The sequence below is a fragment of the Salmo salar genome, chromosome ssa29, assembly GCF_905237065.1.
Source record: "Salmo salar chromosome ssa29, Ssal_v3.1, whole genome shotgun sequence".
NCBI lineage: Eukaryota > Metazoa > Chordata > Actinopteri > Salmoniformes > Salmonidae > Salmo > Salmo salar.
This window is the reverse complement of record NC_059470.1, coordinates 22,807,170-22,833,975: the sequence shown is the minus strand read 5'-3', so window position 1 is coordinate 22,833,975 and position 26,806 is coordinate 22,807,170. Positions and strand designations below refer to the sequence as shown.

The 26,806-nt window shown below is 43.4% G+C and overlaps 1 protein-coding gene across 1 annotated transcript in view; it reads left to right on the top strand.

Annotated features, from left to right (window-relative positions):
* Window positions 1-26,806, top strand: part of dnah5l (dynein, axonemal, heavy chain 5 like) — a 76,734-nt gene that overhangs the window by 47,692 nt on the left and 2,236 nt on the right. The window contains exons 50-75 of the mRNA XM_014181296.2: window positions 96-329; window positions 416-583; window positions 683-889; window positions 1,195-1,524; window positions 1,696-1,902; window positions 2,227-2,469; window positions 3,096-3,250; window positions 3,637-4,301; window positions 4,554-4,834; window positions 5,724-5,939; window positions 13,788-13,955; window positions 15,863-16,081; window positions 16,170-16,346; window positions 16,546-16,740; window positions 16,934-17,089; window positions 17,414-17,596; window positions 17,820-17,990; window positions 18,196-18,574; window positions 19,746-20,017; window positions 23,312-23,476; window positions 23,593-23,860; window positions 23,984-24,105; window positions 25,174-25,521; window positions 25,717-25,905; window positions 26,057-26,189; window positions 26,286-26,494. Of these exons, the coding sequence (XP_014036771.2) occupies window positions 96-329; window positions 416-583; window positions 683-889; window positions 1,195-1,524; window positions 1,696-1,902; window positions 2,227-2,469; window positions 3,096-3,250; window positions 3,637-4,301; window positions 4,554-4,834; window positions 5,724-5,939; window positions 13,788-13,955; window positions 15,863-16,081; window positions 16,170-16,346; window positions 16,546-16,740; window positions 16,934-17,089; window positions 17,414-17,596; window positions 17,820-17,990; window positions 18,196-18,574; window positions 19,746-20,017; window positions 23,312-23,476; window positions 23,593-23,860; window positions 23,984-24,105; window positions 25,174-25,521; window positions 25,717-25,905; window positions 26,057-26,189; window positions 26,286-26,494 (6,060 nt within the window). The remainder of the gene's footprint in view (window positions 1-95; window positions 330-415; window positions 584-682; window positions 890-1,194; window positions 1,525-1,695; window positions 1,903-2,226; window positions 2,470-3,095; window positions 3,251-3,636; window positions 4,302-4,553; window positions 4,835-5,723; window positions 5,940-13,787; window positions 13,956-15,862; window positions 16,082-16,169; window positions 16,347-16,545; window positions 16,741-16,933; window positions 17,090-17,413; window positions 17,597-17,819; window positions 17,991-18,195; window positions 18,575-19,745; window positions 20,018-23,311; window positions 23,477-23,592; window positions 23,861-23,983; window positions 24,106-25,173; window positions 25,522-25,716; window positions 25,906-26,056; window positions 26,190-26,285; window positions 26,495-26,806) is intronic.

Sequence of the window (26,806 nt, the reverse complement as noted above, 5' to 3'; positions counted from 1 at the left end):
ATTATGACAATAACATTGAATTCAATAGACATGTCCACCCCAATGGCTGAAGTGTTGATTTAAAAGCCAAAGCTCAATGTGGAACCTTTTTCCAGGGTCTACTTCCTGCAGTGGAGGAAAAGCAGACTCAGGGGGATGTATCACGGCTCTTTGTGTTTGCTGTCATGTGGTCAGTGGGGGCTCTGCTGGAGCTGGAGGACAGATCCAAGATGGAGGCCTTCTTAGAGGCACATCCTGCCACTCTGGACCTGCCCCAGACCCAAGGAGACCAGACCATCTTTGAGTTCATGGTCAATGAACGTGGCCAGTGGGAGCACTGGTCCAAGAAGGTATGGCTTGTGCTGTTGCTGTTAATTGATCAATCAATCACTCCACTAATCCTTACTCTCTCCCTGCATGATGACGTCACCTCCAGGTGCCAGAGTACAAGTATCCCACAGACTCTGTCCCGGACTACTCATCTATCCTGGTGCCCAACGTGGACAACGTGAGGACAGACTTCCTGATGCAGACCATCATGAAACAAGGCAAAGCCGTGTTGCTCATCGGGGAACAGGGGACCGCTAAGACCGTCATGATCAAGGTCTGAGATATAGATTTGTGAATGTAGATGTGGGTTTTATGACTATCTATGACCATAATACCTCTTTATAGGATCTCAATCCTAGTCGTTCCATTGCAGGGCTATACCAGTAAGTTTGATCCTGAAACTCAGCTGAGCAAGAGCTTAAACTTCTCCTCGGCAACCCTGCCCAGTATGTTCCAGAGGACCATAGAGAGCTACATTGACAAGAGGATGGGCTCCACCTACGGGCCGCCGGCAGGCAAGAAGATGACTGTGTTTGTGGATGACATCAACATGCCCGTTATCAACGAGTGGGGTGACCAGGTTAGTGCCATTTTGTAACATGAATCCAGATGTTAATTTTGATCGTAGCTATCAACATGAGCCTGGCTTTATTTACACTTTACCAAAATATTGTATTATTTCTCTTAAGAAATTGTAATCTCATCTCCCTGTCGCTTGCACACAGATAACCAATGAGATTGTGCACCCATCCAACAGATAACCAATGAGATTGTGCACCCATCCAACAGATAACCAATGAGATTGTGCATCCATCCAACAGATAACCAATGAGATTGTGCGTCCATCCAACAGATAACCAATGAGATTGTGTGTCCATCCAACAGATAACCAATGAGATAGTGCGTCAGCTGATGGAGCAGGGTGGTTTCTACAGCCTGGAGAGACCAGGGGAGTTCACCAGCGTGGTGGATGTTCAGCTGGTGGCGGCCATGATCCACCCCGGAGGCGGGCGCAACGACGTGCCTCAGCGCCTCAAGAGGCAGTTCAGCACCTTCAACTGCACTCTGCCCTCCAACTCCTCCATCGACAAGATCTTCTGCACTGTAGCACAGGGCTACTTCTGCCCCGAGAGGGGCTTCCCTGAGGAGGTGTGCACCCTGGCCAGCGCCCTGGTGCCAACAACTAGGAGGGTGTGGCAAGCTGTCAAAGCCAAGGTGCAGTACTGTGACATACCTAACACAGCCAGAGGAGGATGGAGGGAGTCTGGTTCCTCTTGAGATTAGTTTTTCCTTGCCACTGTGCTGCTGCTTGTGCTTCGGGGGTGTAGGCCGTGTTGCAAAAAAATGAATGATTAATTCATTCATCCATTTATGTAACATCCTCAGATGCTGCCCTCCCCAGCCAAGTTCCACTACATCTTCAACCTGCGGGACCTCAGTCGTATCTGGCAGGGTATTCTAACGGTGAGGACCGAGGTGTGCCAGGGGCCAGAGGTGCTGGCGTCACTCTTCCACCACGAGTGTACCCGGGTCATTGCTGACCGTTTCATTGACCACAAGGACAGACAGAGCTTTGACAGCATGCTGGAGAAGGTGGGTATGGAGTGTGGATTCTGTTCATATATCCTCTGCTATGCGGTTTGAATTGGTGTCCTGTTCTCAACAGGTGTTACTTTATAAAAGATGGACATATACTTAGGCATTTGAATATCACATTTTAGAATTATATATTTTTTGAAATTGGCTTAGTTTCATTATAGAATAACACGTGTTTTGATTTCATATTTTACTTTTAATAACACTACATCTTTCTCACTATATTTCTGAAAACATATTTATATTTAAACATCAATCTTACTCGCATTGTTAAACACATTATCAAACTGGTTACCAACCACAGAGAGCTGTCTCCCTTAGGTTACAGTGGAGGAGCATGGAACAGCCATGATAGAGCACCCCCAGTGGGAGGCCTACTTTGTGGACTTCCTGAAGGATGCCCCCGAGACCACAGGGGAGGAGCCGGAGGACATGGAGCTGGAGGCCCCCAAGGTCTATGAGCCCATCCCGTCCTTGCAGGCCCTGTCGGAGCGCCTCGCCACGTTCCAACTGCAGTACAACGAGGCAGTCAGAGGCAGTGCCATGGACCTGGTCTTCTTCAAGGTAAAAACAAACTACAGTATTAACCCTTTCACACTACCGAAACGAGCCAAGCAATCCATCAGTAACCTGGTCAGTGACACTGTACAGTACTGTTCTGGTTGGCTTGACAGTGTGAAAAGGATAACAGTGAATTTAGCGTTCTATTCTAAATTATAAACTGGGTGGTTCGAGCACTGAATGCTGATTGGCTGACAGCCGTGGTATATCAGACTGTATACCACGGGTATGACAAAATATTTATTTTACTGCTATAATTGCATTGGTAACCAGTTATAATAGCAATAAGGCACGTCTAGGGTTTGTGGTATGTGGCCAATATACCACAGCTAAGGGCTGTATCCAGGCACTCCACTTTGAGTTGTATATAAAACAAGCTCTTAGCCGTGGTATATTGGCCATCTACCACAAACCCCCGAGGCGCCTTATTGCTTAAGTATCCCGTATTATGGGATTTACCAGTTGGCATACTCCCCTATCTTTCGGTAGCTTCAGCCATTGTCATTATTGACTGACACGTTATTACACACAAATACACTACCATGTTTTCACTCAACAACATGTAGTAGTATTCTGCAGTAGCTCTGTATTCCTATTGGCTGATGCTCCTTCTCTTTATCGCCCTGCAGGATGCCATGATCCACCTGATGAAGATCAGTCGTATCGTCCGCACCCCTCAAGGGAACGCCCTCTTAGTGGGGGTGGGTGGCTCAGGGAAGCAGAGCCTCACCCGCCTGGCCTCCTTCATCGCTGGATACCAGAGCTTTCAAATCATCCTGACCAGGTTGGCCTTCTAGATACTAGCCTAATCATCATCATAAAGACACCCAAACCCTAATCATCATCATAAAGACATCCTAACCAGTGGTTCCCAACCCTGGTCTGGATCCTGTGTTCTGTACTCTGTATTCAGTTACAGAGAGATTGGGTTACTAATCACATAATTGATCATCACAGATCTAATTCATGGATAATCACAGGTAAATGAATTGATAATCACAGATCTAAATAGATCAGTGGAACATGCGGTAAACCGTGTACCTTTTTCGATAGGCTAATGACAGTACCATAGTAGATTTTAGAAGATGAATTAGTGGATTACCATTTGATTTAATCTTGTTAACTGGAGTTGGTGTGAAGAAAATTCTGTTTATCTCATTCATTCGACAGGACGTACAACACCAACAACCTCATGGAGGACCTGAAGTCTTTGTACCGCATCGCCGGACAACAGGGCAAAGGGGTCACCTTCATCTTCACCGACAACGACATCAAGGAGGAGTCCTTCCTGGAGTACATGAACAATGTGCTGGCCTCGGGCGAAGTCTCCAACCTGTTCGCCCGTGACGAAGTCGATGAAATCACCCAGGACCTCATCCCAGCCATGAAACGCGAGCACCCTCGCCGCCCACCTACCGCCGAAAACCTCTACGACTACTTCCTGTCGCGTGTGAGGAGCAACCTGCACGTGGTGTTGTGCTTCTCGCCGGTGGGGGAGAAGTTCCGAACAAGAGCCCTCAAGTTCCCAGGTCTGATATCGGGCTGTACTATTGACTGGTTCCAGCGTTGGCCACGGGACGCACTAGTGGCAGTCGCACATCACTTTCTGTCCCAGTATACGTTCCAATGCTCTGAGGAAGTTAAGCAGAGTGTAGTCCACACCATGGGGACCTTTCAGGACCTGGTGGCCGAGAAGTGCACAGAGTACTTTGAACGGTTCCGCCGTCAGACCTACGTCACGCCCAGGTCCTACCTGTCCTTCATCGATGGCTATAAGATCATCTACTCAGAGAAGATCGCTCAAGTGGGCATGCTTGCTGAGCGCATGAAAACAGGTAAGGTAAAACTATTCAAAAACAAATATATGTTTTATTGTCACATAGGTGCAGTGAAATGTGTTGTTTTACAGGGTCAGCCATAGTACTACGGCACCACTGGAGCAAAGCTGAAGACATTGTAGCAAGTGCATTGTTGCACTTTTTGCACTGACAGACAGTATTAATTTATTATAAGTGAATGGCTATAACACCTTGTTTATCGTCATTAAAGCTTTTTTTCACCACCTGACATAATCTCACTCTCCCCAGGCCTGGCCAAGCTGATGGAGGCAGAGCAGTCTGTGAGCCAGCTGTCCAAGGAGCTGGCTGTTAAGGAACAGGAGCTGGAGGTGGCCTCCAAGAAGGCTGACGGTGTCTTACAGGAAGTAACAGCCAAGGCCCAGGCGGCCGAGAAGGTCAAGATGCAGGTTCAGAAAGTGAAGGACAAGGCTCAGGCCATCGTGGACGAGATTGAAGCCGATAAGAAAGTGGCCGAGAGGAAGCTAGAGGCAGCCAAGCCTGCATTAGCAGCCGCAGAGACCGCATTGCAGGTGAGAATAGGATTTGTTACATTGTTGAGTTTGCTTTTTCTGTCCATCTTATCAGTCGAAGTAAAGTAATGATCCCGCACCATTAGTACAGTAATGATCCCACACCATTATTGCAGTGATGATTCCGTACCATTAGTACAGTAGTGATCCTGCACCATTAGTACAGTAGTGATCCTGCACCATTAGTACAGTAGTGATCCTGCACCATTATTGCAGTGATGATTCCGCACCATTAGTACATTAGTGATCCTGCACCATTAGTACAGTAATGATCCCGCACCATTATTGCAGTGATGATTCCGCACCATTAGTACATTAGTGATCCTGCACCATTAGTACAGTAGTGATCCTGCACCATTAGTACAGTAGTGATTCCGCACCATTAGTACAGTAATGATCCCGCACCATTAGTACAGTAATGATCCCGCACCATTAGTACAGTAATGATCCCGCACCATTAGTACAGTAGTGATCCCGCACCATTAGTATATTAGTGATCCCGCACCATTAGTATACTAATGTCCCCGCACCATTAGTATAGTAATGTCCCTGCACCATTAGTACAGTGATGATCTCGCACCATTAGTACAGTAATGATCCCGCACCATTAGTACAGTAATGATCCCGCACCATTAGTACAGTAGTGATCCCGCACCATTAGTATAGTAATGTCCCCGCACCATTAGTACAGTAATGTCCCTGCACCATTAGTACAGTAATGATCCTGCACCATTAGTACAGTACTGATCCCGCACCATTAGTACAGTAAAGGTCCCGCACCATTATGGGGCCACCAACCCCAAGCTAACTGAGTGTTTCAAGTGACTAAAATGAAAGCCATTTGAAAAGGGAAATCAGAATTATTTTTTCAATGTCCTGTTCTCCCCAGACCATCAAGCCTGCGGACATCGCCACAGTGAGGAAACTGGGCAAGCCCCCACACCTGATCATGCGCATCATGGATGCCGTGCTGCTGCTGTTCCAGCGCAGGGTGGACCCTGTCACCCAGGACCCAGAGAGACCCTGCCCCCGGCCCTCGTGGAGCGAGGCCCTCAAACTAATGCAGCAGTCTGGCTTCGTCAGCATGCTGGTCAACTTTAGTAAGGTAAGCCATACAAAAGGGTGAAGAGGTTCCAAGATGTATGGGCATATTTAATCAGTCTTAAATGATCAAATTCAAGTTGTCCAAGTGCATTCTCGAGTGGTTATAAAAGTCTTAAGACGTCACATAGACTTACACCAGTGGTCACCAACCTCAAGATCACTTTTGCAGTCAAAAAGCAGCTGAGATCTCCAGCTCTGATTTTTTTTTACATTAACCTCACACAAACAGTTTTGTAGGAATGAGGTTTGGGCAGTAGGCCTAATACATTATCACAGCATATTGGCTATATGATTGGCCTGCCAATATTGTTAATCAGACCATATTATATTGAAAAATTCGAGCTTTGATAACAAAATAGATCAGTTGGTTTAGCACTGTTGAGGCACTGTGAGCATGAATTGAAATAATTCGCTTTTTTATTTTACTGGACTGATGGTACCTGCATCTGATGGTCAACAAGGTCAAATCAAAACGTCAATGATCTTCAGGTCGAAAAGTCGGAGCTCTAGAAAGATGCCAGAGTTTCCGACTTGGAGTTCCGAGTTGGATGACCGCCTCTCATGGTCCCTGCTCTCTCCTTCCTTTCCTCCGGTGAGACTGACCAGAGAGAAGGGACACCGTCTTCCACCTGATGGCGAAACTTGAGTCGCACCGAATCTGCTTCATGCACAAATTCATGTTGTTCCTATGACCAGAGAAAGTTAAATATTCCTTCATATCAAAATCGACACAACGATACTTGGCTACTCATTCATTGCAGCTGCAGCCCGAGCGGAAGTACGGAGAAGCACGTTTTGTAATAGTGTTTAATAAAAACTGTGACAGTGTTGAATATCAACTTAAACATGAACTCACTCATAAAAACACCAGCTCTTTGCTGAATTCACTGACAGTCTCTCTGTGGTCATGGTTTTAAAAGGTATTAAATCTTACGTAGACTAGTAGCCTATTAAACTTGGCTGTGGCCAGGGTCATGGAAGCTCTGTAGCCACGGTGATGTGAGCTAACCAATTGGGCAGCGCAGTTGGTGCACTCGATTCAGTCACAGATTTGCCGGTCCGCTGGGTAGCCGGCGTTTGTCTCATGGGAACACTTTGCTTATTCGGTGCGCAGAGCTTTTGAATCAAGTGCACCTACAGCTCAACACGATTTAAAAAAAGGAGCGCAAGCCTTTATTGTTTGTTGGCTTTTCTACAGAAATATTTGGTGATCGACTAGGAATGCCTTGAAGCTCGACCAGTAGATCGCAATCGATCCGGTTGGCAACCATTGATTTACACCAACTATATAGGCTCGATATAACCAGCCATTTTCCTTTCCATGCAAGGCTTTAACTGGGAATTTTCAGCCATGCGGCACAAGGACATAATCTTTAACCTCTCTAGGGTACGTGGGACGAAATCGTCCCACACTATTCAACAGCCAGTGACAAATCAGAGCGCCAAATTTAAAACCACAAAATGTCATAATTCAAAGTTCTCAAACATAGGACTATTTTACACCATTTGAAAGATAAGACTCTCGTTAATTTAACCACATTGTCCGATTTCAAAAAAGCTTTACAGCGAAAGCAAAACATTAGATTATGTCAGGAGAGTACCCTGGCAAAAATAATAACACAGCCATTTTCAAAGCAAGCATATATGTCACAAAAACCAAAACCACAGCTAAATGCAGCACTAACCTTTGATCTTCGTCAGATGACACTCCTAGGACATTATGTTATACAATACATGCATGTTTTGTTCAATCAAGTTCATATTTACAGTGGGGCAAAAAAGTATTTAGTCAGCCACCAACTGTGCAAGTTCTCCCACTTAAAAAGATGAGAGAGGCCTGTAATTTTCATCATAGGTACACTTCAAATATGACAGACAAAATGAGAAAAAAAATCCAGAAAATCACATTGTAGGATTTTTTTAAAATGTATTTGCAAATTATGGTGGAAAATAAGTATTTGGTCAATAACAAAAGTTTATCTCAATACTTTGTTATATACCCTTTGTTGGCAATGACACAGGTCAAACGTTTTCTGTAAGTCTTCACAAGGTTTTCACACACTGTTGCTGGTATTTTGACCCATTCCTCCATGCAGATCTCCTCTAGAGCAGTGATGTTTTGGGGCTGTTGCTGGGCAACACGGACTTTCAACTCCCTCCAAAGATTTTCTATGGGGTTGAGATCTGGAGACTGGCTAGGCCACTCCAGGACCTTGAAATGCTTCTTACGAAGCCACTCCTTCGTTGCCCGGGCGGTGTGTTTGGGATCATTGTCATGCTGAAAGACCCAGCCACGTCTCATCTTCAATGCCCTTGCTGATGGAAGGAGGTTTTCACTCAAAATCTCACGATACATGGTCCCATTCATTCTTTCCTTTACACGGATCAGTCGTCCTGGTCCCTTTGCAGAAAAACAGCCCCAAAGCATGATGTTTCCACCCCCATGCTTCACAGTAGGTATGGTGTTCTTTGGATGCAACTCAGCATTCTTTATCCTCCAAACACGACGAGTTGAGTTTTTACCAAAAAGTTATATTTTGTTTTCATCTGACCATATGACATTCTCCCAATCCTCTTCTGGATCATCCAAATGCTCTCTAGCAAACTTCAGACGGGCCTGGACATGTACTGGCTTAAGCAGGGGGACACGTCTGGTACTGCAGGATTTGAGTCCCTGGCGGTGTAGTGTGTTACTGATGGTAGGCTTTGTTACTTTGGTCCCAGCTCTCTGCAAGTCATTCACTAGGTCCCCCTGTGTGGTTCTGGGATTTTTGCTCACCGTTCTTGTGATCATTTTGACCCCACGGTGTGAGATCTTGCGTGGAGCCCCAGATCGAGGGAGATTATCAGTGGTCTTGTATGTCTTCCATTTCCTAATAATTGCTCCCACAGTTGATTTCTTCAAACCAAGCTGCTTACCTATTGCAGATTCAGTCTTCCCAGCCTGGTGCAGGTCTACAATTTTTGTTTCTGGTGTCCTTTGACAGCTCTTTGGTCTTGGCCATAGTGGAGTTTGGAGTGTGACTGTTTGAGGTTGTGGACAGGTGTCTTTTATACTGATAACAAGTTCAAACAGGTGCCATTAATACAGGTAACGAGTGGAGGACAGAGGAGCCTCGTAAATAAGAAGTTACAGGTCTGTGAGATCCAGAAATCTTGCTTGTTTGTAGGTGACCAAATACTTATTTTACACCATAATTTGCAAATAAATTCATTAAAAATCCTACAATGTGATTTTCTGGGGAAAAAAATTCTCATTTTGTCTGTCATAGTTGACGTGTACCTATGATGAAAATCACAGGCCTCTCTCATCTTTTGAAGTGGAAGAACTTGCAAAATTGGTGGCTGACTAAATACTTTTTTGCCCCACTGTATATCAAAAAACAGCATTTTACATTAGCATGTGATGTTCAGAACTAGCATACCCACCGCAAACTTCCGGTGAATTTACTAAATTACTCAAGATTAACGTTCACAAAATACATAACAATTATTTTAAGAATTATAGATACAGAACTCCTTTATGCAAACGTGGTGTCAGATTTTAAAATAGCTTTTCGGTGAAAGCACATTTTGCAATATTCTGAGTACATAGCTCAGCCATCACGGCTAGCTAATTTGACACCCACCAAGTTTGGCCCTCACAAAACTCAGATTTACTATAAGAAAAATTGGATTACCTTTGCTGTTCTTCGTCAGAATGCACTCCCAGGACTTCTACTTCAACAACAAATCTTGTTTTAGTTTCAAATAATCCATAGTTATATTGAAATACCTCCGAAGGGTGACGCGCGAGCGGATTTCGTGACAAAAAAATTCTAAATATTCCATTACCGTACTTCGAAGCATGTCAAACGCTGTTTAAAATCTATTTTTATGCTATTTTTCTCGTAAAATAGCGATAATATTCCAACCGGGCGACGTTGTATTCATTCAAAGGCTGAAAGAAAAAAATGGAGAATTCTCCTGAACGCGCGTCTCCAGTGTCACTGTTCTCAGCCTGACCACTCACAAAATCTCCTGCTGTTTTTCGCCCAGAGGCAGGAGAGACGTTCCACTTTCTGGCGCCTTCTGAGAGCCACTAATTATCTACTAATTATATGCATATTCTCGTTTCTGCGCAAGAGTAGTAACCAGTTTAAATCGGGTACGTTTTTTATCCGGCCGTGCAAATACTGCCCCCTAGCTCCAACAGGTTAACGTCTGCCTTGAACAGTATGGCCAGAGTCATATGTACTGTATCTACAGATGGAGGATTTTAATTTGAGCCAGTTTGCTACAGCAGGAAAATAATCCTGCAGCAACAGGAATTGTGAATTATTATTTGGATTATAATTAATGGACATTTTTGTAGGGGTCGAAACATTTTTTGTCAGGGGAAAACAAAGTTTGAAATGTCAAAGTGGAAATGACAAACTTCAGAAGCCTTTTTAAACCTCAAATACACTACAGGTTTTACATTTCCTGCATTGCAGGAAAGTTCTACTGCAACAGGGTAATAAAATTAAGATCCTACATCTGAATATGGACCTAGGCATTTGTATTTGTATTTATTATGAATCCCCATTAGCTGCTACCAAGGCAGCAGCTACTCTTTCTTGGGTCCAGCAAAACTAAGGCAGTTTATACAATTTTAAAAACATTACAATACATTCAGACTGTGAGCCCTCAGGCCCCTACTCCACCACTACCACATATATACAGTACAAAATCCATGTGTACGTGTGTGTATAGTGCGTAGCTATCTTGTGTATGTGTGTGTGTATGCATGTGTCTGTGCCTATGTTTGTGTTGCTTCACAGTCCCTGCTGATTCATAAGGGGTTTTTGTATCTGTTTTTCAAATCTAATTTTACTGTTTGAATGAGTTACTTAATGTGGAATAGATTTCCATCTAGTCATGGCTCTATTTAGTACTGTGCACCTTCCATAGTCTGTTCTGGACTTGGACACTGTGAAGAGACCTCTTGTGCCATGTCTTGTAGGGTATGCATGGGTGTCCAATGCATACCCCAATACCTCTCATAAATACAAGCAGTGATGAAGTCAATCTCTCCTCCACTTTGAGCCAGGAGAGACTGACATGCATATTATTAATATTAGCTCTCTGTGTACATCCAAGGGCCAGCCGTGCTGCCCTGTTCTGAACTAATTGCAATTTTCCTAAGTGCTTTTTTGTGGCACCTGACCACACGACTGAACAGTAGTCCAGGTCCGACAAAACTAGGGCCTGTAGGACCTGCCTTGTTGATAGTGTTGTTAAGAAGGCAGAGTAGCGCTTTATTATGGACAGACTTCTCCTCATCTTAGCTACTGTTGTATTAATATGTTTTGACCATGACAGTTTACAATCCAGGGTAACTCCAAGCAGTTTAGTCACCTCAACTTGCTAAATTCCACATGATTTATTACAAGCTTTAGTTGAGTTTTAGGGTTTAGTGAATGATTTGTCCCAAATACAATGCTTTTAGTTTTAAAAACATTTAGGACTAACTATTCCTTGCCACCCACTCTGAAACGAACTGCATCTCTTTGTTAAGTGTTGTAGTCATTTCAGTTGATGTAGTAGCTGACATGTATAGTGTTGAGTCATCCGCATACATAGACACTCTGGCTTTCCTCAAAGCCAGTGGCAATTCATTAGTAAAGATTGAAAAAAGTAAAGGGCCTAGACAGATGCCTTGGGGAATTTCTGATTCTACCTGGATTATGTTGGAGAGGCTTCCATTAAAGAACATCCTCTGTGTTCTGTAACACAGGTAACTCTTTATCCACAGTATAGCAGGGGGTGTAAAGCCATAACACATACGTTTTGCCAGCAGCAGACTATGACTGATAATGTCAAAGGCCAGACTGAAGTCTAACAAAACATCCTCCACAATATTTGTATTATCAATTTCTCTCAGCAAATCATCAGTCATTTGCGTAAGTGCTGTACTTCTCTATAAGCATGCTGAAAGTTTGTTGTCAATTTGTTTATTGTAAAACAGCATTGTATCTGGTCAAACACAATTGTTTCCAAAAGTTTACTAAGAGTTGGTAACAGGCTGATTGGTTGCCTATTTGAGCCAGTAAAGGGGGCTATACTACTCTTAGGTAGCGGAATGACTTTTACTTCCCTCCAATCCTGAGGGCACATATTTTCTAGTAGGCTTAAATTGAAGATGTGGCAAATAGGCGTGGCAATATCGTCCGCTATCATCCTCAGTAATTTTCCATCCAAGTTGTCAGACCCCGGTGGCTTGTCTTGTTGATAGACAACTATACTTTTTTCACCTCTTCCTCACTAACTTTATGGAATTTAAAATTACAATGCTTCTCTTTCATAATTTGTTCATAAATACTTGGATGTGTAGTGTCAGCATTTGTTGCTGGCATGCTATGCCTAAGTTTGCTAATCTTGCCAAAAAATCATTAAAATAGTTGGCAATATCAGTTGGTTTTGTGATGAGTGAGCCATCTGTTTAAGGTGGTCCAAAGCTTTTTACTATCATTTTTGTATATCATTTATCTTGGTTTCATAGTGTAGTTTCTTCTTCTTTTTATTCAGTTTAGTCACATTTGTGCAGCCAGACTTATTTGCCATTCCTTTTGCCTCATCCCTCTCAACCATACAATTTTTCAATTCCTAAACTATACATGGGGATTTAACAGTTTTTACAGTCATTTTCTTAATGGGTGCATGCTTATTAGCAACTGGAATAAGCAGTTTCATAAATGTGTCAAGTGCAGTCTCTGTTTGCTCGTCATTACACACCACAGACCAACAGATATTCTTACATCAACAACATAGGAATCATTACAAAACTTCTTGTATGACCTCTTATACACTATAATAGGCCCAGCCTTTGGAACTTTGGTTTTCCTAGACATGGCTACTATATTATGATCACTACATCCGATGGATCTGGATACTGCTTTCAAGCAACTTTCTGCAGCATTAGAAAAGATGTCATCAATACATGTTGATGATTTCATTCCTGTGCTGTTTGTAACTACCCTGGTAGGTTGGCTGATAACCTGAACCAGGTTGCAGGCACTGCTTACAATTTGAAGCTTTTTCTTGAGTGGGCAGCTTGATTAAAGCTGTCAGTCTGAGACGTGTTAACCCTATGGGGACTCTCTTTCTAAAATGTGTCACCTACAGTATAGCTAACAGGTTTCAAAGTAAAGCCCCTTCTCAGATCATTACTAGCCTAGGTTATAAATACAACTCTGTCATTCACTGTCTATCAGTATTTGTGGCTTCAATACAGCACTTTCATTCACTCTCTAGAGTTTTTTTTCCCCAAACTGTCTGCACACACACACACACACACACACACACACACACACACACACACACACAATCACTTACTTATGAGGGGATTAGGAAAGCTGTCCAGGCAGTGAAATATGGACGCCAGGGGATAGCCCCCGCATAGTGACTGTGTGGCAGTGTGAAATAGAAACAGAGGTGCCAGTGAAGTCAAGGAACCTGATATCAAACCCTTTGTCCCATAAACACTCAGAGAAACATGGTGTTTTTGGAATTGTGAAACAACATGCCGTCTGATATGACTGACTGACCTTCCTCTGTCCAATCTGTCATGAGCCTTTTAATAGATGTTTATCAAATGAACTAATTGGCCAGATAGCCCACTTACCTGGTGCCCCTAATTTAAAAGAGACGGAACATCAGAATTACAGTTTTTCTGTCTTCCTTGCCTGAAGTTGAATATCCCTGTAATAGAACATGTAATTACAACATAACGGATGTCAGATTCCAGTTTTCTGTACTTTCCATTACGACTTATGCCCCTACATCACTTCCAATGCATGTGTTTACTCTTGTACTCTCACGTCACCAGGATTCTATCACTGAGGAGGTAGTGGAGCTGTTGGCACCATACCTGGACATGGAGGACTACAACCTGGAGGCAGCCAAGAGGATCTGTGGTAACGTGGCTGGCCTCTGCTCCTGGACTGAAGCTATGAAGGACTTCTTTTCCATTAACAAAGAGGTCCTCCCTTTGAAGGTACACTACTCAACAACCATGGACCCTTCTTTGAAGGGAATATACTGTATAGATATGTACCAAAAGTAGGTTGAGAAAGATTTTACTCTGGTCTTTAACACTGTGTTGGCCCATTGACCCAAAGCCTAGGCATTAGTTCAGGGAGTTAACACAATTATATATACTACCGTTCAGAAGTTTGGGGTCACTTAGAAATGTCCTTGTTTTTGAAAGAAAAGCAGATTTTTTGTCCATTAAAGTAACATCAAATTGATCAGAAATACAGTGTAGACATTTTTAACGCTGTAAATGACTATTGTAGCTGTAAACGGCAGATTTAAAAACAATTGACTGTCTACATAGGCGTACAGAGGCCCATTATCAGCAACCATCACTCCTGTGTTCCAATGGCACGTTGTGTTAGCTAATCCAAGTTTATAATTTTAAAAGGCTAATTGATCATTAGAAAACCATTTTGCAATTATGTTAGCACAGCTGAAAACTGTTGTCCTGATTAAAGAAGCAGTAAATCTGGCCTTCTTTAGACTAGTTGAGTATCTGGAGCATCAGCATTTGTGGGTTCGATTACAGGCTCAAAATGGACAGGAAACAAAGAACTTTCTTCTGAAACTCATCAGTCTATTCTTGTTCTGAGAAATGAAGGCTATTCCATGTGAGAAATTGTCAAGAAACTGAAGATATCGTACAACGCTGAGTACAGCTCCCTTCACAGAACAGCGCAAACTGGCGCTAACCAGAATAGAAAGAGGAGTGGGAGGCCCCGATGCACAACTGAGCAAGAGGAGTATTGGCAGCTGGCAGCTTCATTAAATAGTACCCGCAAAACACCAGTCTCAATGTCAACAGTGAAGAGGCATCTCCGGGTTGCTGGCCTTCTAGGCAGAGTTCCTCTGTCAGTGTCTGTGTTCTTTTGCCCATCTTAATCTTTTCTTTTATTGGCCAGTCTGAGACTTGGCTTTCTTTGCAACTCTGCCAAGAAGGCCCATCCCTGGCCTCTTCACTGTTGACATTGAGACTGGTGTTTTGCGGGTACTATTTAATGAAGCTGCCAGTTGAGGACATGTCCCAGTTGAGGTCTGTTTCTAAAACTAGACACTCTAATGTACTTGTCCTCTTGCTCAATTGTGCACCGGGGCCTCACACTCCTCTTTCTGTTCTGGTTAGAGACAGTTTGTGCTGTTCTGTGAAGGGAGTAGTATACAGCGTTGTACGAGATCTTCACTTTCTAGGCAATTTCTCGCATGGAATAGCCTTCATTTCTCAGAACAAGAATAGACGAGTTTCAGAAGAAAGTTCTTTGTTTCTGGTCAATTTGAGCCTGTAATCGAACCCACAAATGCTGATGCTCCAGATACTCAACTAGTCTAAAGCAGTTTTACTGCTTCTTTAATCAGAAAAACAGTTTTCATCTGTGCTAACATTTTTGCAAAATGGTTTTCTAATGATCAATTAGCCTTTCAAAATTATAAACTTGGATTAGCTAACACAACGTGACATTGAAACACAGGAGTGATGGTTGCTGATAATGGGCCTCTGTACGTCTATGTCGATATTCCATTAAAATCAGCTGTTTCCAGCAACAATAGTCATTTACGACATTAACAATGTCTACACTGTATTTCTGATCAATTTGTGGTTATTTTAAATTGACCAAAAAAATTGCTTTTCTTTCAAAAGCAAGGACATTTCTAAGTGACACCACACTTTTGAACGCGACCACTTCCATTGCACTTCACCCCCCCTTGACTGGCTGGGTACAAACCCAGGTCTTCTGCACACTACTGTGCAAGTCTGTGTTAGCCCACTGAGTTACATACAGCCTAGTCATTAGCTCAGGGAGCTAACGCAAGTCCTCAGTTCTCAAACAAGGTTACTCACCTAACCAATTATTTTAAATATGTCCCCAGGCCAACCTGACCCTGCAGGAGGCCCGACTTGGTGTGGCCCAGGGGGAGTTGTCCCGAGCCCAGGAGCAGCTAGACGCTAAGCAGCGGGAGCTGGATGAGGTGCAGGCGCTCTATGACGCCGCCATGAGGGAGAAGCAGACCTTAATGGACGACGCCACGGTCTGCCGACGCAAGATGGCCAACGCCACCGCACTAATCGACGGGCTTGGTGGTGAGAAGGTGAGGCGCTTTAGCCAACTCCTCAAACTGTCATGCCTTATTGTTGTTGACATCTCCATGCGTCTATCTTGTTGTGTTTGTCTGTCAGATCCGCTGGACCGAGAGCAGCGCCCTGTTCCAGACTCAGATCAGACACCTGGTTGGGGACGTGTTGCTGGCTACTGGCTTCCTGTCCTACGCTGGTCCCTTTAACCAGGAATACCGCAACCTACTGCTGCAGCTCTGGAGAAAGGAGATGAGCAGCCACCACATCCCCTACAGTGATGTAAGACTCAGCTACACTCTTCACTGTTCTTGTCCCATTTGTCCATATAGATACAAGGTCTTAACTTTGTAACAATGATGTTAGTACATAGTCACTACATTTGATATTATCATTGGACAAAATGATCACATTGAGCTGATTAGTTGTGCTGTTTGAGACCATACTGGAATTGACCTTGAATTGACCATAACCGCTGTAGGAGCTGAATGTGATCAGCATGCTGGTGGACAATGCCACTGTGGGGGAGTGGAACCTTCAGGGCCTACCCAATGACGACCTGTCCATCCAGAACGGCATTATCGTCACCAAGGCCTCACGCTACCCCCTCCTCATCGACCCACAAGGCCAGGGAAAGATCTGGATCAAGAACCGTGAGAAGGACAGGGAGCTAGAGGTAACGAGGACTGAGTAGCTACAGTTATCTCACCCATAAAAAGTCAGTCTGTATGAGATAAACGTCTGGAGAAACAGACAACATTTCTTTAATCCAAATGAACTTGACCCTACCTGTTTTGTATAAAACAATAAAAATAAACCATGAAGTGAACATAGGTTTATATTACCATGTCTGTTACTGACTGTTTCAGGTGACGTCTTTGAACCACAAGTACTTCCGCTCCCATCTGGAGGACAGCATGTCTCTGGGGCGCCCCCTACTGATCGAGGACGTAGGAGAGGAGCTAGACCCTGCCCTGGACAACATTTTGGAGAAGAACTTCATCAAGTCTGGCTCCACGTATAAAGTAATATGCTGCTTTTTGTCATCAATGTAGATGTATAGGGTTTGTGCTGTCTTGGAGTTAAACATCTTGGAGTCATGTTTGTGCTTGCACAGCTGATAGTTTGCAAATACTATTTGATAGGTAATTATAATAGTGCCTGGAAAACTGTAATTTTTTGCTCTAGTTTCGACCCCCTTTTGTTTTATTAAGCTCTATGGGGATATGAACGTAATCGTTTTTCATATTGGCTCCAAGATGCCCGTGCTATGACAACAAGCCTCCGGCTCTCTGTTGCCATTTCATAGAGTATCTCTTCCAGCCCTCTGTTGCCTGTCCTGTCCCCAGGTGAAGGTAGGAGACAAAGAGGTGGATGTGATGAAGGAGTTCACCCTCTATATCACCACTAAGCTGGCTAACCCGGCCTACACTCCTGAGATCAGTGCTAAGACTGCTGTGGTGGACTTCACTGTCACTCTCAAAGGCCTGGAGGACCAGCTGCTTGGTCGGGTCATCCAAATAGAGAAACAGGTACAGGGATCCCATTTATGCAGTCTACTTATCGAGTACATAACTGGGGTTGCCATTCATATTGTTTGAGTAAAGCTAGTCAAATACAGCTGTCAGTCACACAGAGTTTATTCAGAGTTCAAAGAAATTCAAGTACCTCCTTGCTCTTACAAGACATGCTTATTTCTCTCTGTCTGTGTGTGTGTGTGTGTGTTTTCTGTCTCTCTCGCTCTCTCTCTCTCAGGAGCTGGAGTCGGAGCGTGTCAAGCTCTTGGAGGAAGTGACTTCCAACAAGAGGAAGATGCAGGAGCTGGAGGATAACCTCCTGTACAGACTGACCAGTACTGAGGGCTCTCTGGTGGAGGACGAGTCCCTTATCGAGGTCCTGAGAGTCACCAAGACCACAGCAGAGGAGGTATCTGTGTGTTTTGGATTGGCCAAATGTGCATGATTTCTTTCCAATTATGAAGTATGAAAGAAATGAATACATGCAAGAGCATCATTTTTTTTAAATACATTTTTAGAAATACCTATATGTATTTCCACTATATGTATTGATTTAAATGTTCTCAGATTTGTGACACAGTAGTCCAACATTGTGCTTAAAATGTTCCCAACAGGTGAGTGAGAAGCTAAAGGTGGCAGCCGATACCGAGGTGAAGATCAATCTGGCCAGGGAGGAGTACCGTCCGGTGGCCACACGGGGCAGCATCCTGTACTTCCTCATAGTGGAGATGAGCCTGGTCAACATCATGTACCAGACCTCCCTCCGCCAGTTCCTGGGCATCTTCGACTCATCCATGGAGAAATCCACCAAGTCCCAGATCACCTCTAAAAGGATCCTCAACATCATTGAGTTTCTGACCTACCAGGCGTTTCGATATACAGCTAGAGGCCTGTATGAGGATCACAAGTTCCTCTTCACCCTCCTGCTGGCCCTGAAGGTCGACCTGCAGGCCAGGGACATCTCCCACAGCGACTTTCAAACCTTCATCAAAGGTTCAGCCAGTTACATTCATATTTTCCATTGCAACTTTCAGACCTTTATCACATTAACGTTGAATTGTTTCAGTACCTCCTGATTTGTTATGAATGTGGCTGATGTTTTTATGAATGTGGCTGATGTTTTTTTAACTTCCCAGACATCCAACTTGGAAATGACATTGATAGCTAAATAGAGCACACCTTTTTTTTGTTTTTGCATCCAATTTTTATTGCTGTAAGATTAAGATTTCAGAACCTGTCATAGAAGCAATGAGTTTAAACAGTAGCATTCCAATAACGGAAACTAGTTTTATCCCTACCTGACTACTACCGTGTATGATTTATGATTGGGTTATAGTAAGACTGACCACATGACCTGGCCAGGATAAATTGTGAGTCCTAACTGTACCCTAGAGCCTATATTTTCCTGGTCACCTATCTGCGATTTAAAAAAGACAATTTCAACATAACCCTTCAATTTATATCTGTCATTACCAATCACACATACCTATATCAATGTGTCTTTCACAACGAAAAGAGTGACACCCATCACTTTGCTCTTATCACCCATGTAGGGTATCTCATAGTGTGTCTCACATGCGACTTGGCCCACCCACAAGGGGGGTAACTGAATACCCCAGCCCTAGTTCAGCTTACATCACACTGCTGACTGCATGCATCCAGATCTATTTTAGCCCCTCGAGTTCCCCCTCTCACACACCAATGGTATTAGGACTTTCTTTGACTGCTATAATGTATTTGTATAATGTACTGCTCTTATTGTATTTGCATACAGTTCCTCTTATTTCCAACATTGACTAGTTTTCAACCTTTACAGTAAAGAGAATTGTTATCCGTCATGCTTCCATCTTAAAATGAACCCAGTATTCACTAAGCAAACCCTCTGAGTTTAATGTGCTTCTTCACCCTCAACCCCACTTAGATTTGTGTAAATTGAGATGTGAGATTTGTTACAAATCGGCAGTGCGTCGTCATATGGGAAGCTTAATAATTCTCACTATCTCTCTCTTACATTTGTTGCCGTTATTCAATTCGATCATTATTAAACCATGAGTAGTAAGGATATTAACTGTGCACCATGCATTACAGAAGATCTTACACATATTTAGAACTTCAAATGAGTGTATAGTTATACACATATGGAATATATCTCTTCCTCTCCTAGGAGGTGCAGCCCTGGATCTGAACTCTGTGGAACCCAAGCCGCGGCGCTGGATCCTGGACATTACGTGGCTGAACCTGGTCCAGCTGTCCAGCGTACACCCCTTCACCCAGCTGCTGACCCAGGTCACCCACAACGACCGCTCCTGGAGGGCCTGGTTCGACGAGCCTGCCCCCGAGGAGGCCCCGGTGCCTGACGGATACGACAGCATGCTGGACACATTCAGGAAGTTATTGTTGATCAGGAGCTGGTGCCCTGACCGGACCATTGCACAGGTGGGTGTGCCTATCTGTTGTTATTTAGGCCTCACGTACGAATTGGGTCAGTGTCTGCTCAATCAACACTTCCTGTGTTATCGGCAACAATATATTTTTGTTTCAACAGAAGAAATGCATATCCGTGTATTTTCAAGATACTAGTTTGTATTTACCCTTTCAATAAAATGTAATTTCCCACATAGAGCAAAAGCTTTTGACCCAGAACAACCCAAACGTTATTAATCTTTCCTTGAGTCTGGATGGTACCTTTTAATATTTGTATGCAAGCACAGTGCTCCAGAAATAAAGGTGGCAGGTAACCTAGCAGTGAAGAGCTTTGAGCCAGTGACAGAAACGTCACTGGTTCAAATCCCAGAGCCGACTCTGTGAAAAATCTATCGATGTTCCCTTGAGCAAGGCACTTCATCCTAATTGCTTCTGAAGTCGCTCTGGATAAGAGCATCTGCTAAACGACTAAAATGTCAAATAAACGTGCTGGCCTCAAACTTGTCATACCATTCAAGAGCAAATTACCTTTTTTTTTCAAATCTAAATTAAGACTTGCTGAGTGATGTAATTTCACAAGTTCATTTATTTAGTAACCGTAGAAACTCTGGGGAAGATGGTGAGAGAGAGAGAAAAGCACAGGTGTACTGTAATCATTTACAAATGCGTACGTTACAGACAAGTGTCTCCCCTTTCAGTTCTGACTTGGGAGGGAACTATAAAAAGCCTCTCTGAAATGAGCGAACAGCTGACAGTCCGCATAGCGGACCAAATCCACCATCTCTCCTTCTCGACCAAACCATTGCCAAGTTACACAAACCAGACTGTGTAGGGTGGGTCCAAATCCTTCAAACACTGAGTAAATGTTATGTTTGTCTGAAGAAACAAGACAAAGAACTGTTGATGGTACAATGTCTAGTTTTACATCAGTAAACCAAAGTGAATACATTTTATCATCATTTAATATCAGCGAAATTGAATGGCTTCGATAATATTTCAACAAGTTCTAAATGAATTTGGCACAAAGTATGCAGGAACTCTATTAAAATGAATAGGCATAGAAGTAGGGTTAGGCTGTGGTACTTTCCCACCTTTTGTGAAATGTCACACTTCTCCCCACTTTTGGACAGCCGGAGGAGCTAAGGCACTGAATTCCCATGTCAAATCTGATCTGAGGTCTCCATTTTAGAAATTCTACCCACATGTACGTACTAAGGGGAGGCAGCTGATTACATTTTGACACGCATGACAGGTGGAAACTGAGTTTGAGGCCCTTTGCCAAATATCTACTAAGCTAGGACCAGTGGTGTAAAGTACTAAAGTAAAAATACTTTCAAGTACTACTTAAGTAGGTTTTGGGGGGGATCTGTACTTTACTTTACTATTTTTATTTTTTCACAACTTTTGCTTCACTACATTCCTAAAGAAAATAATGTACTATTTACTCCATACATTTTCCCTGACACCTAAAAGTACTCCTTACATTTCAATGCTTAGCAGGACAGGAAAATGGTCCAATTCACGCACTTATCAAGAGAACATTCCTAGTCATCTACTGCCTCTGATCTGGTGGACTCACTAAAGTGTTGGAGTGTGCCCCTGGCTATCTGTAATTTAGAAAACAAGAAAATGGTGCTATCTGGTTTGCTTAATATAAGGAATTTGAAATGATTTATACTTTTAATTTGTATACTTACTTACGTACATTTTAACAGTTACATTTACCTTTGATACTTAAGTATTGTCACGTCCTGGCCAGTATAAGGTTAATTGGTATTGTAGTTTGGTCAGGACGTGGCAGAGGGTATTCGTTTTATGTGGTTCGGGGTGGTGTGTTTGTTGAAGGGGCATTTGATTTAAGTATTCCGGGGTTTTTGGGCACTGTTTGGTTTTCAGGTATTCTATGTTGAGTCTAGTGTGTCTGTTTCTATGTTTGGTTAATTGGGGTTGGGACTCTCAGTTGAAGGCAGGTGTTGTCTATTTGCCTTTGATTGAGAGTCCCATATATTAGGGTGTGTTTGTCATTTGTGGGAGATTGTTCCGTGTTAGTGTATGTCAACATTACAGGACTGTCAGTTTATCGTTCGTTCTCTGTTTGTTATTTTTGTGTTCATTTTGGAGTGAATAAATGTTCAAAATGAACAACCGCATGCCTGCTGCGTTTTGGTCCATTTCTACCGACGAGAATCGTGACAAGTATATTTAAAACCAAATACTTTTAGACTTTTACTCAAGTAGTATTTTACTGGGTGACTCACTTTAACTTGAGTCATTTTGTATTAACATATCTTTCCTTTTACTCAAGTATGACAATTTGGTGCTTTTTCCACAACTGGCAAGGACTATTCCACAAACCTACAGGGTGATTCCATGCCAGCGTAGCCCCAAAATATTGTTTGTATCTCAGATTGTTCTGGAAATTCTTACATAGAAACTTCATAGGGCGGAAGGATGTTTGACATGTTTTTTACATTTGTATCACAAACCATTTTTGAGAAAATCATGATGAAAGTGGCCATTTTAGGCCCTTTTAGACCTAAAATGCCCTCTTCAGATACCATATATTTTTGACTTACGCTGGTGTGGAATCACCCTACATGCTCCTGGAAGTGGAGTGACATAGTTGGTAAGACCGTGGCTGTGGTGATAGTAATGGCAAGGTTGTGGGTTGAAGTCCTGCAGGGATCACATACACTGAACACAAATGTATGCACTCAATGTACTATACATTGTGCTGTAAACAAACATTTTCCACATTCAATTGAAAACGAATGTTTTGTTCTCCAGACATGTTTCTTCTCCTTTTGGGCAGTGTGGTGTTGAATACTACCTGTCTATGTCTCTTCAGCCAACGCGTTTCTAATCATCTCTATTAATAGAATGCGACTCACTTTTAAAGGAAGAACCACTGTACAGTACTGCTGTCTATGCTGCTAGGCTGCAGATCCTCTGTGCAACATGTCAATGATTCTGCTTTAGGTTATTGCTATGTGATCAGAATAAAATCATTTCCCCATTGGCCATATAATTATCACCCTGCAATATAAACTTCTCACAAATAAAAATAGGTGGATTCAAACATGTAGGTTTTTATTTCATAGTTCTCTGTCATCTTAGAACCCAGTTTGATCCACCAAATGTTGCCACTTCAATAACGACAAAATGAAAACCTCCAATAAAGCCATAGATTTATCTAAAGCATTATCCAAAGCTAATGAAACATTTCCGTGTTGAAAATCCTCAGCTGTAGTGGTATAGCCTGTGTTCGCCACGTTAGCTGGTGAATCCCTTTGGTTTTTGTTCCAGGCACGGCATTACATCGCTGAGTCGCTGGGGCCTAAGTACGCCGAGGGGGTCATTCTGGACATGGAGTCCATGTGGGCGGAGAGTGACAAGAGGACTCCCATGGTGTGCTTCCTGTCTATGGGGTCCGACCCCACAGAGAACATAGAGAGGCTTGCAAAAGCAAAGGTAACTTGAGTGGCAAGTTTCTCAGACCTAGATTAAGCCTACTCCTAGACTACTCCTGTTTTCTACTGTATTTATTTGACTGTTTTGCTGATGTTGTGTGCGGCGTGTACCTGTAGGGAGCACCATGCAGACCCATCTCCATGGGGCAGGGCCAGGAAGTGCACGCTCGCAGGTTATTGGCCAACAGTATGGCTGACGGAGGTTGGCTCCTCCTCCAGAACTGCCACCTGGGCCTGGACTTCCTGGACGAGCTGCTGGAGTCGGTTACCAACTCCGAAAACATCCACAGCGGTTGTAGGGTGTGGCTGACCACCGAGGTCCACCCCAAGTTCCCCATCAACTTCCTGCAGTCCTCCATCAAGTTCACCAATGAGCCTCCTCAAGGTATATGTAAACCACTTCTTCTGTGTTAACTTTCATAATCTGGATTGATGAACATGGCATATACAGTATCTTCGTATTGTTAATTTGTGTCATACCAGATTTGTGGTCTTATGTTGTGTCCAGGTATGAAAGCAGGGTTGAAAAGGACCTACAACGGTGTGACTCAGGAGATGCTGGATATCACTAACCTGCCCCAGTGGAGACCTCTGTTATACGCTGTGGCCTTCCTCCACACTACTGTTCAGGTCTGACTAAACAACATCATTTCAAACCCGATTCAACCCCGTATCATAATCATCTGTATCCGCATATCATACCATCATATTAAATACCCATATCCCCAATGGCTGTTGTTTCTCTAACATTTTCAGCGTTCACATCAATAACAGTCTTTCCATCTACTGTTCCATGTTTTCCTTCCCTTTTCTCTGGTTCTTACTAGTACTCTCCCTCTGCATTTCTCTGGCTCTTACTAAATCAAATTCAAATCAAATATATTTATATAGCCCTTCTTACATTAGCTGATATATCAAAGTGCTGTACAGAAACCCAGCCTAAAACCCCAAACAGCAAGTAATGCTGGTGTAGAAGCACGGTGGCTAGGAAAAACTCCCTAGAAAGACCCAAACCTAGGAAGAAACCTAGAGAGGAACCAGGCTATGAGGGGTGGCCAGTCCTCTGGCTGTGCCGGGTGGAGATACTAGTACTCTGACTCTGTATTTCTCTGTTCTTACTAGTACTCTGCCTCTGTATTTCTCTGTTCTTACTAGTGCTCTGCCTCTGTATTTCTCTGGTTCTTACTAGTGCTCTGCCTCTGTATTTCTCTGGTTCTTACTAGTGCTCTGCCTCTGTATTTCTCTGGTTCTTACTAGTGCTCTGCCTCTGTATTTCTCTGGTTCTTACTAGTGCTCTGCCTCTGTATTTTGCTGGTTCTTGCTAATGATATGCCTCTTATTTCTCTGGTTCTTACTAGTGCTCTGCCTCTGTATTTCTCTGTTTCTTACTAGTACTCCGCCTCTGTATTTCTCTGTTCTTACTAGTAGTCTGCCTCTGTATTTCTCTGTTCTTACTAGTACTCTGCCTCTGTATTTCTCTGGTTCTTACTAGTGTTCTGCCTCTGTATTTCTCTGGTTCTTACTAGTGCTCTGCCTCAGTATTTCTCTGTTCTTACTAGTGCTCTGCCTCTGTACCTCTGTACAGTTATTACTTATAATGATATTTTACCCAGTGACAATAAATGAATTAATGGATGAATCAATGATGTCCATCAATCTCTCTATCAATCTCATGTGTGTTGGTTTTTCTCCATGCAGGAGAGGCGTAAGTTTGGCCCCCTGGGCTGGAACATCCCGTACGAGTTCAACCAGGCAGACTTCACCTCCAGCATGCAGTTTGTCCAGAACCACCTGGATGAGTTGGACGTGAAGCGTGGCGTCAACTGGAGCTGCCTGCGCTATATGCTGGGCGAGGTCCAATATGGTGGCCGGGTAACAGACGATCTGGACAAACACCTTCTCAACACCTTCACCCGTGTGTGGTTCAGCGAGAGCACATTTGCCGACAAGTTCTGTTTCTACAAGGGTTATACTATACCCAAAGCCAAGAATGTGCCGGATTACCTGCTCCACATTGAGACCCTGCCGCTGGTCGACTCGCCAGAGGTAAGAGGGGGGAGAGATGTTATTGGTGTGACATTAGTGCTACATCGTTATTTTCTGCTTGCAGTTAGCAGACAGTTCATGTTAGACAGGTTTTGGTTCTTTTTGAATAGGCTACATTCACACTGGAGCAACAAACATATTTTCCTCTACTCAAACATACAACACATATACTAATCACAGTTGTGTGACCAACAGGTATTCGGTCTTCATCCTAATGCTGACATTACGTACCAGACAAACATGGCCAATGAGATCCTAAGCACCATCATCAATATCCAACCCAAGGACAGTGGAGGAGGGGGAGGGGAGACAAGAGAGGCCACTGTCCAGAAACTGGCCAACGAGATGCTGGACAAGCTGCCACCAGACTACGTTCCACATGAGGTAACCAACCAGACATGGACAAGGTTGATTGTGTCATTCAGGGGTTGGGGTCAACAATTGTTATATCTTGGCTCTGTAAAGATACCATATGTACCACAGATCAACTGAACAACTACATCAATAATAAGGTCCCCTCTACTTTGTGCTTCAGGTGAGAACTCATCTTCAGAAAATGGGCCTTTTCCAGCCCATGAACATCTTTCTGCGGCAGGAGCTTGACCGGATGCAGCGAATCATAGGCTGTGTACGGAGTACCCTCACTGATCTGAAACTGGCCATTGATGGTAAGTCTCTAAAATTTTCTCTACTCCAAAATCGAAGTGAGACTTTTGTGTCTGGTTATAGGTTTCAAGTCCCTGAACTAAACTATCTACCATTAGGGACCATTATCATGTCAGAGGATTTGAGGGATGCCCTGGACAGCATGTATGACGCCCGCATCCCCAAGCTGTGGCGGAAGATCAGCTGGGACTCTGCGACGCTGGGCTTCTGGTTCACGGAGCTACTGGAGAGGAACCAGCAGTTTCATACCTGGATCTCCAGTGGACGGCCCCACCAGTTCTGGCTCACTGGTTTCTTCAACCCACAGGTAGGATATACGTGACCGACCGCCTTGATTCGGTCTCATGTAGCAATATTTGAAATTGTGTTTCTTTACATTGGATAAAAGCAGAGACACAGAGCTACAATGGTATATCATACACTGCATTTGAGGAACAATGGGAAAGTAATTCTGCTTTGAAAGTTGATAAACTTTGAGAAAATGGCCTTTGAATGTTTTGGTACCTACTGGAGAGCTCTTCTTTGTCTGCACCCCTTCAGCATCGTTCACACCCTCTTAAGTTTTAGCCCCACCCAACTCTTTAAGGGTTGATCTGAGTGTTCTGTCCTAACAACGGCA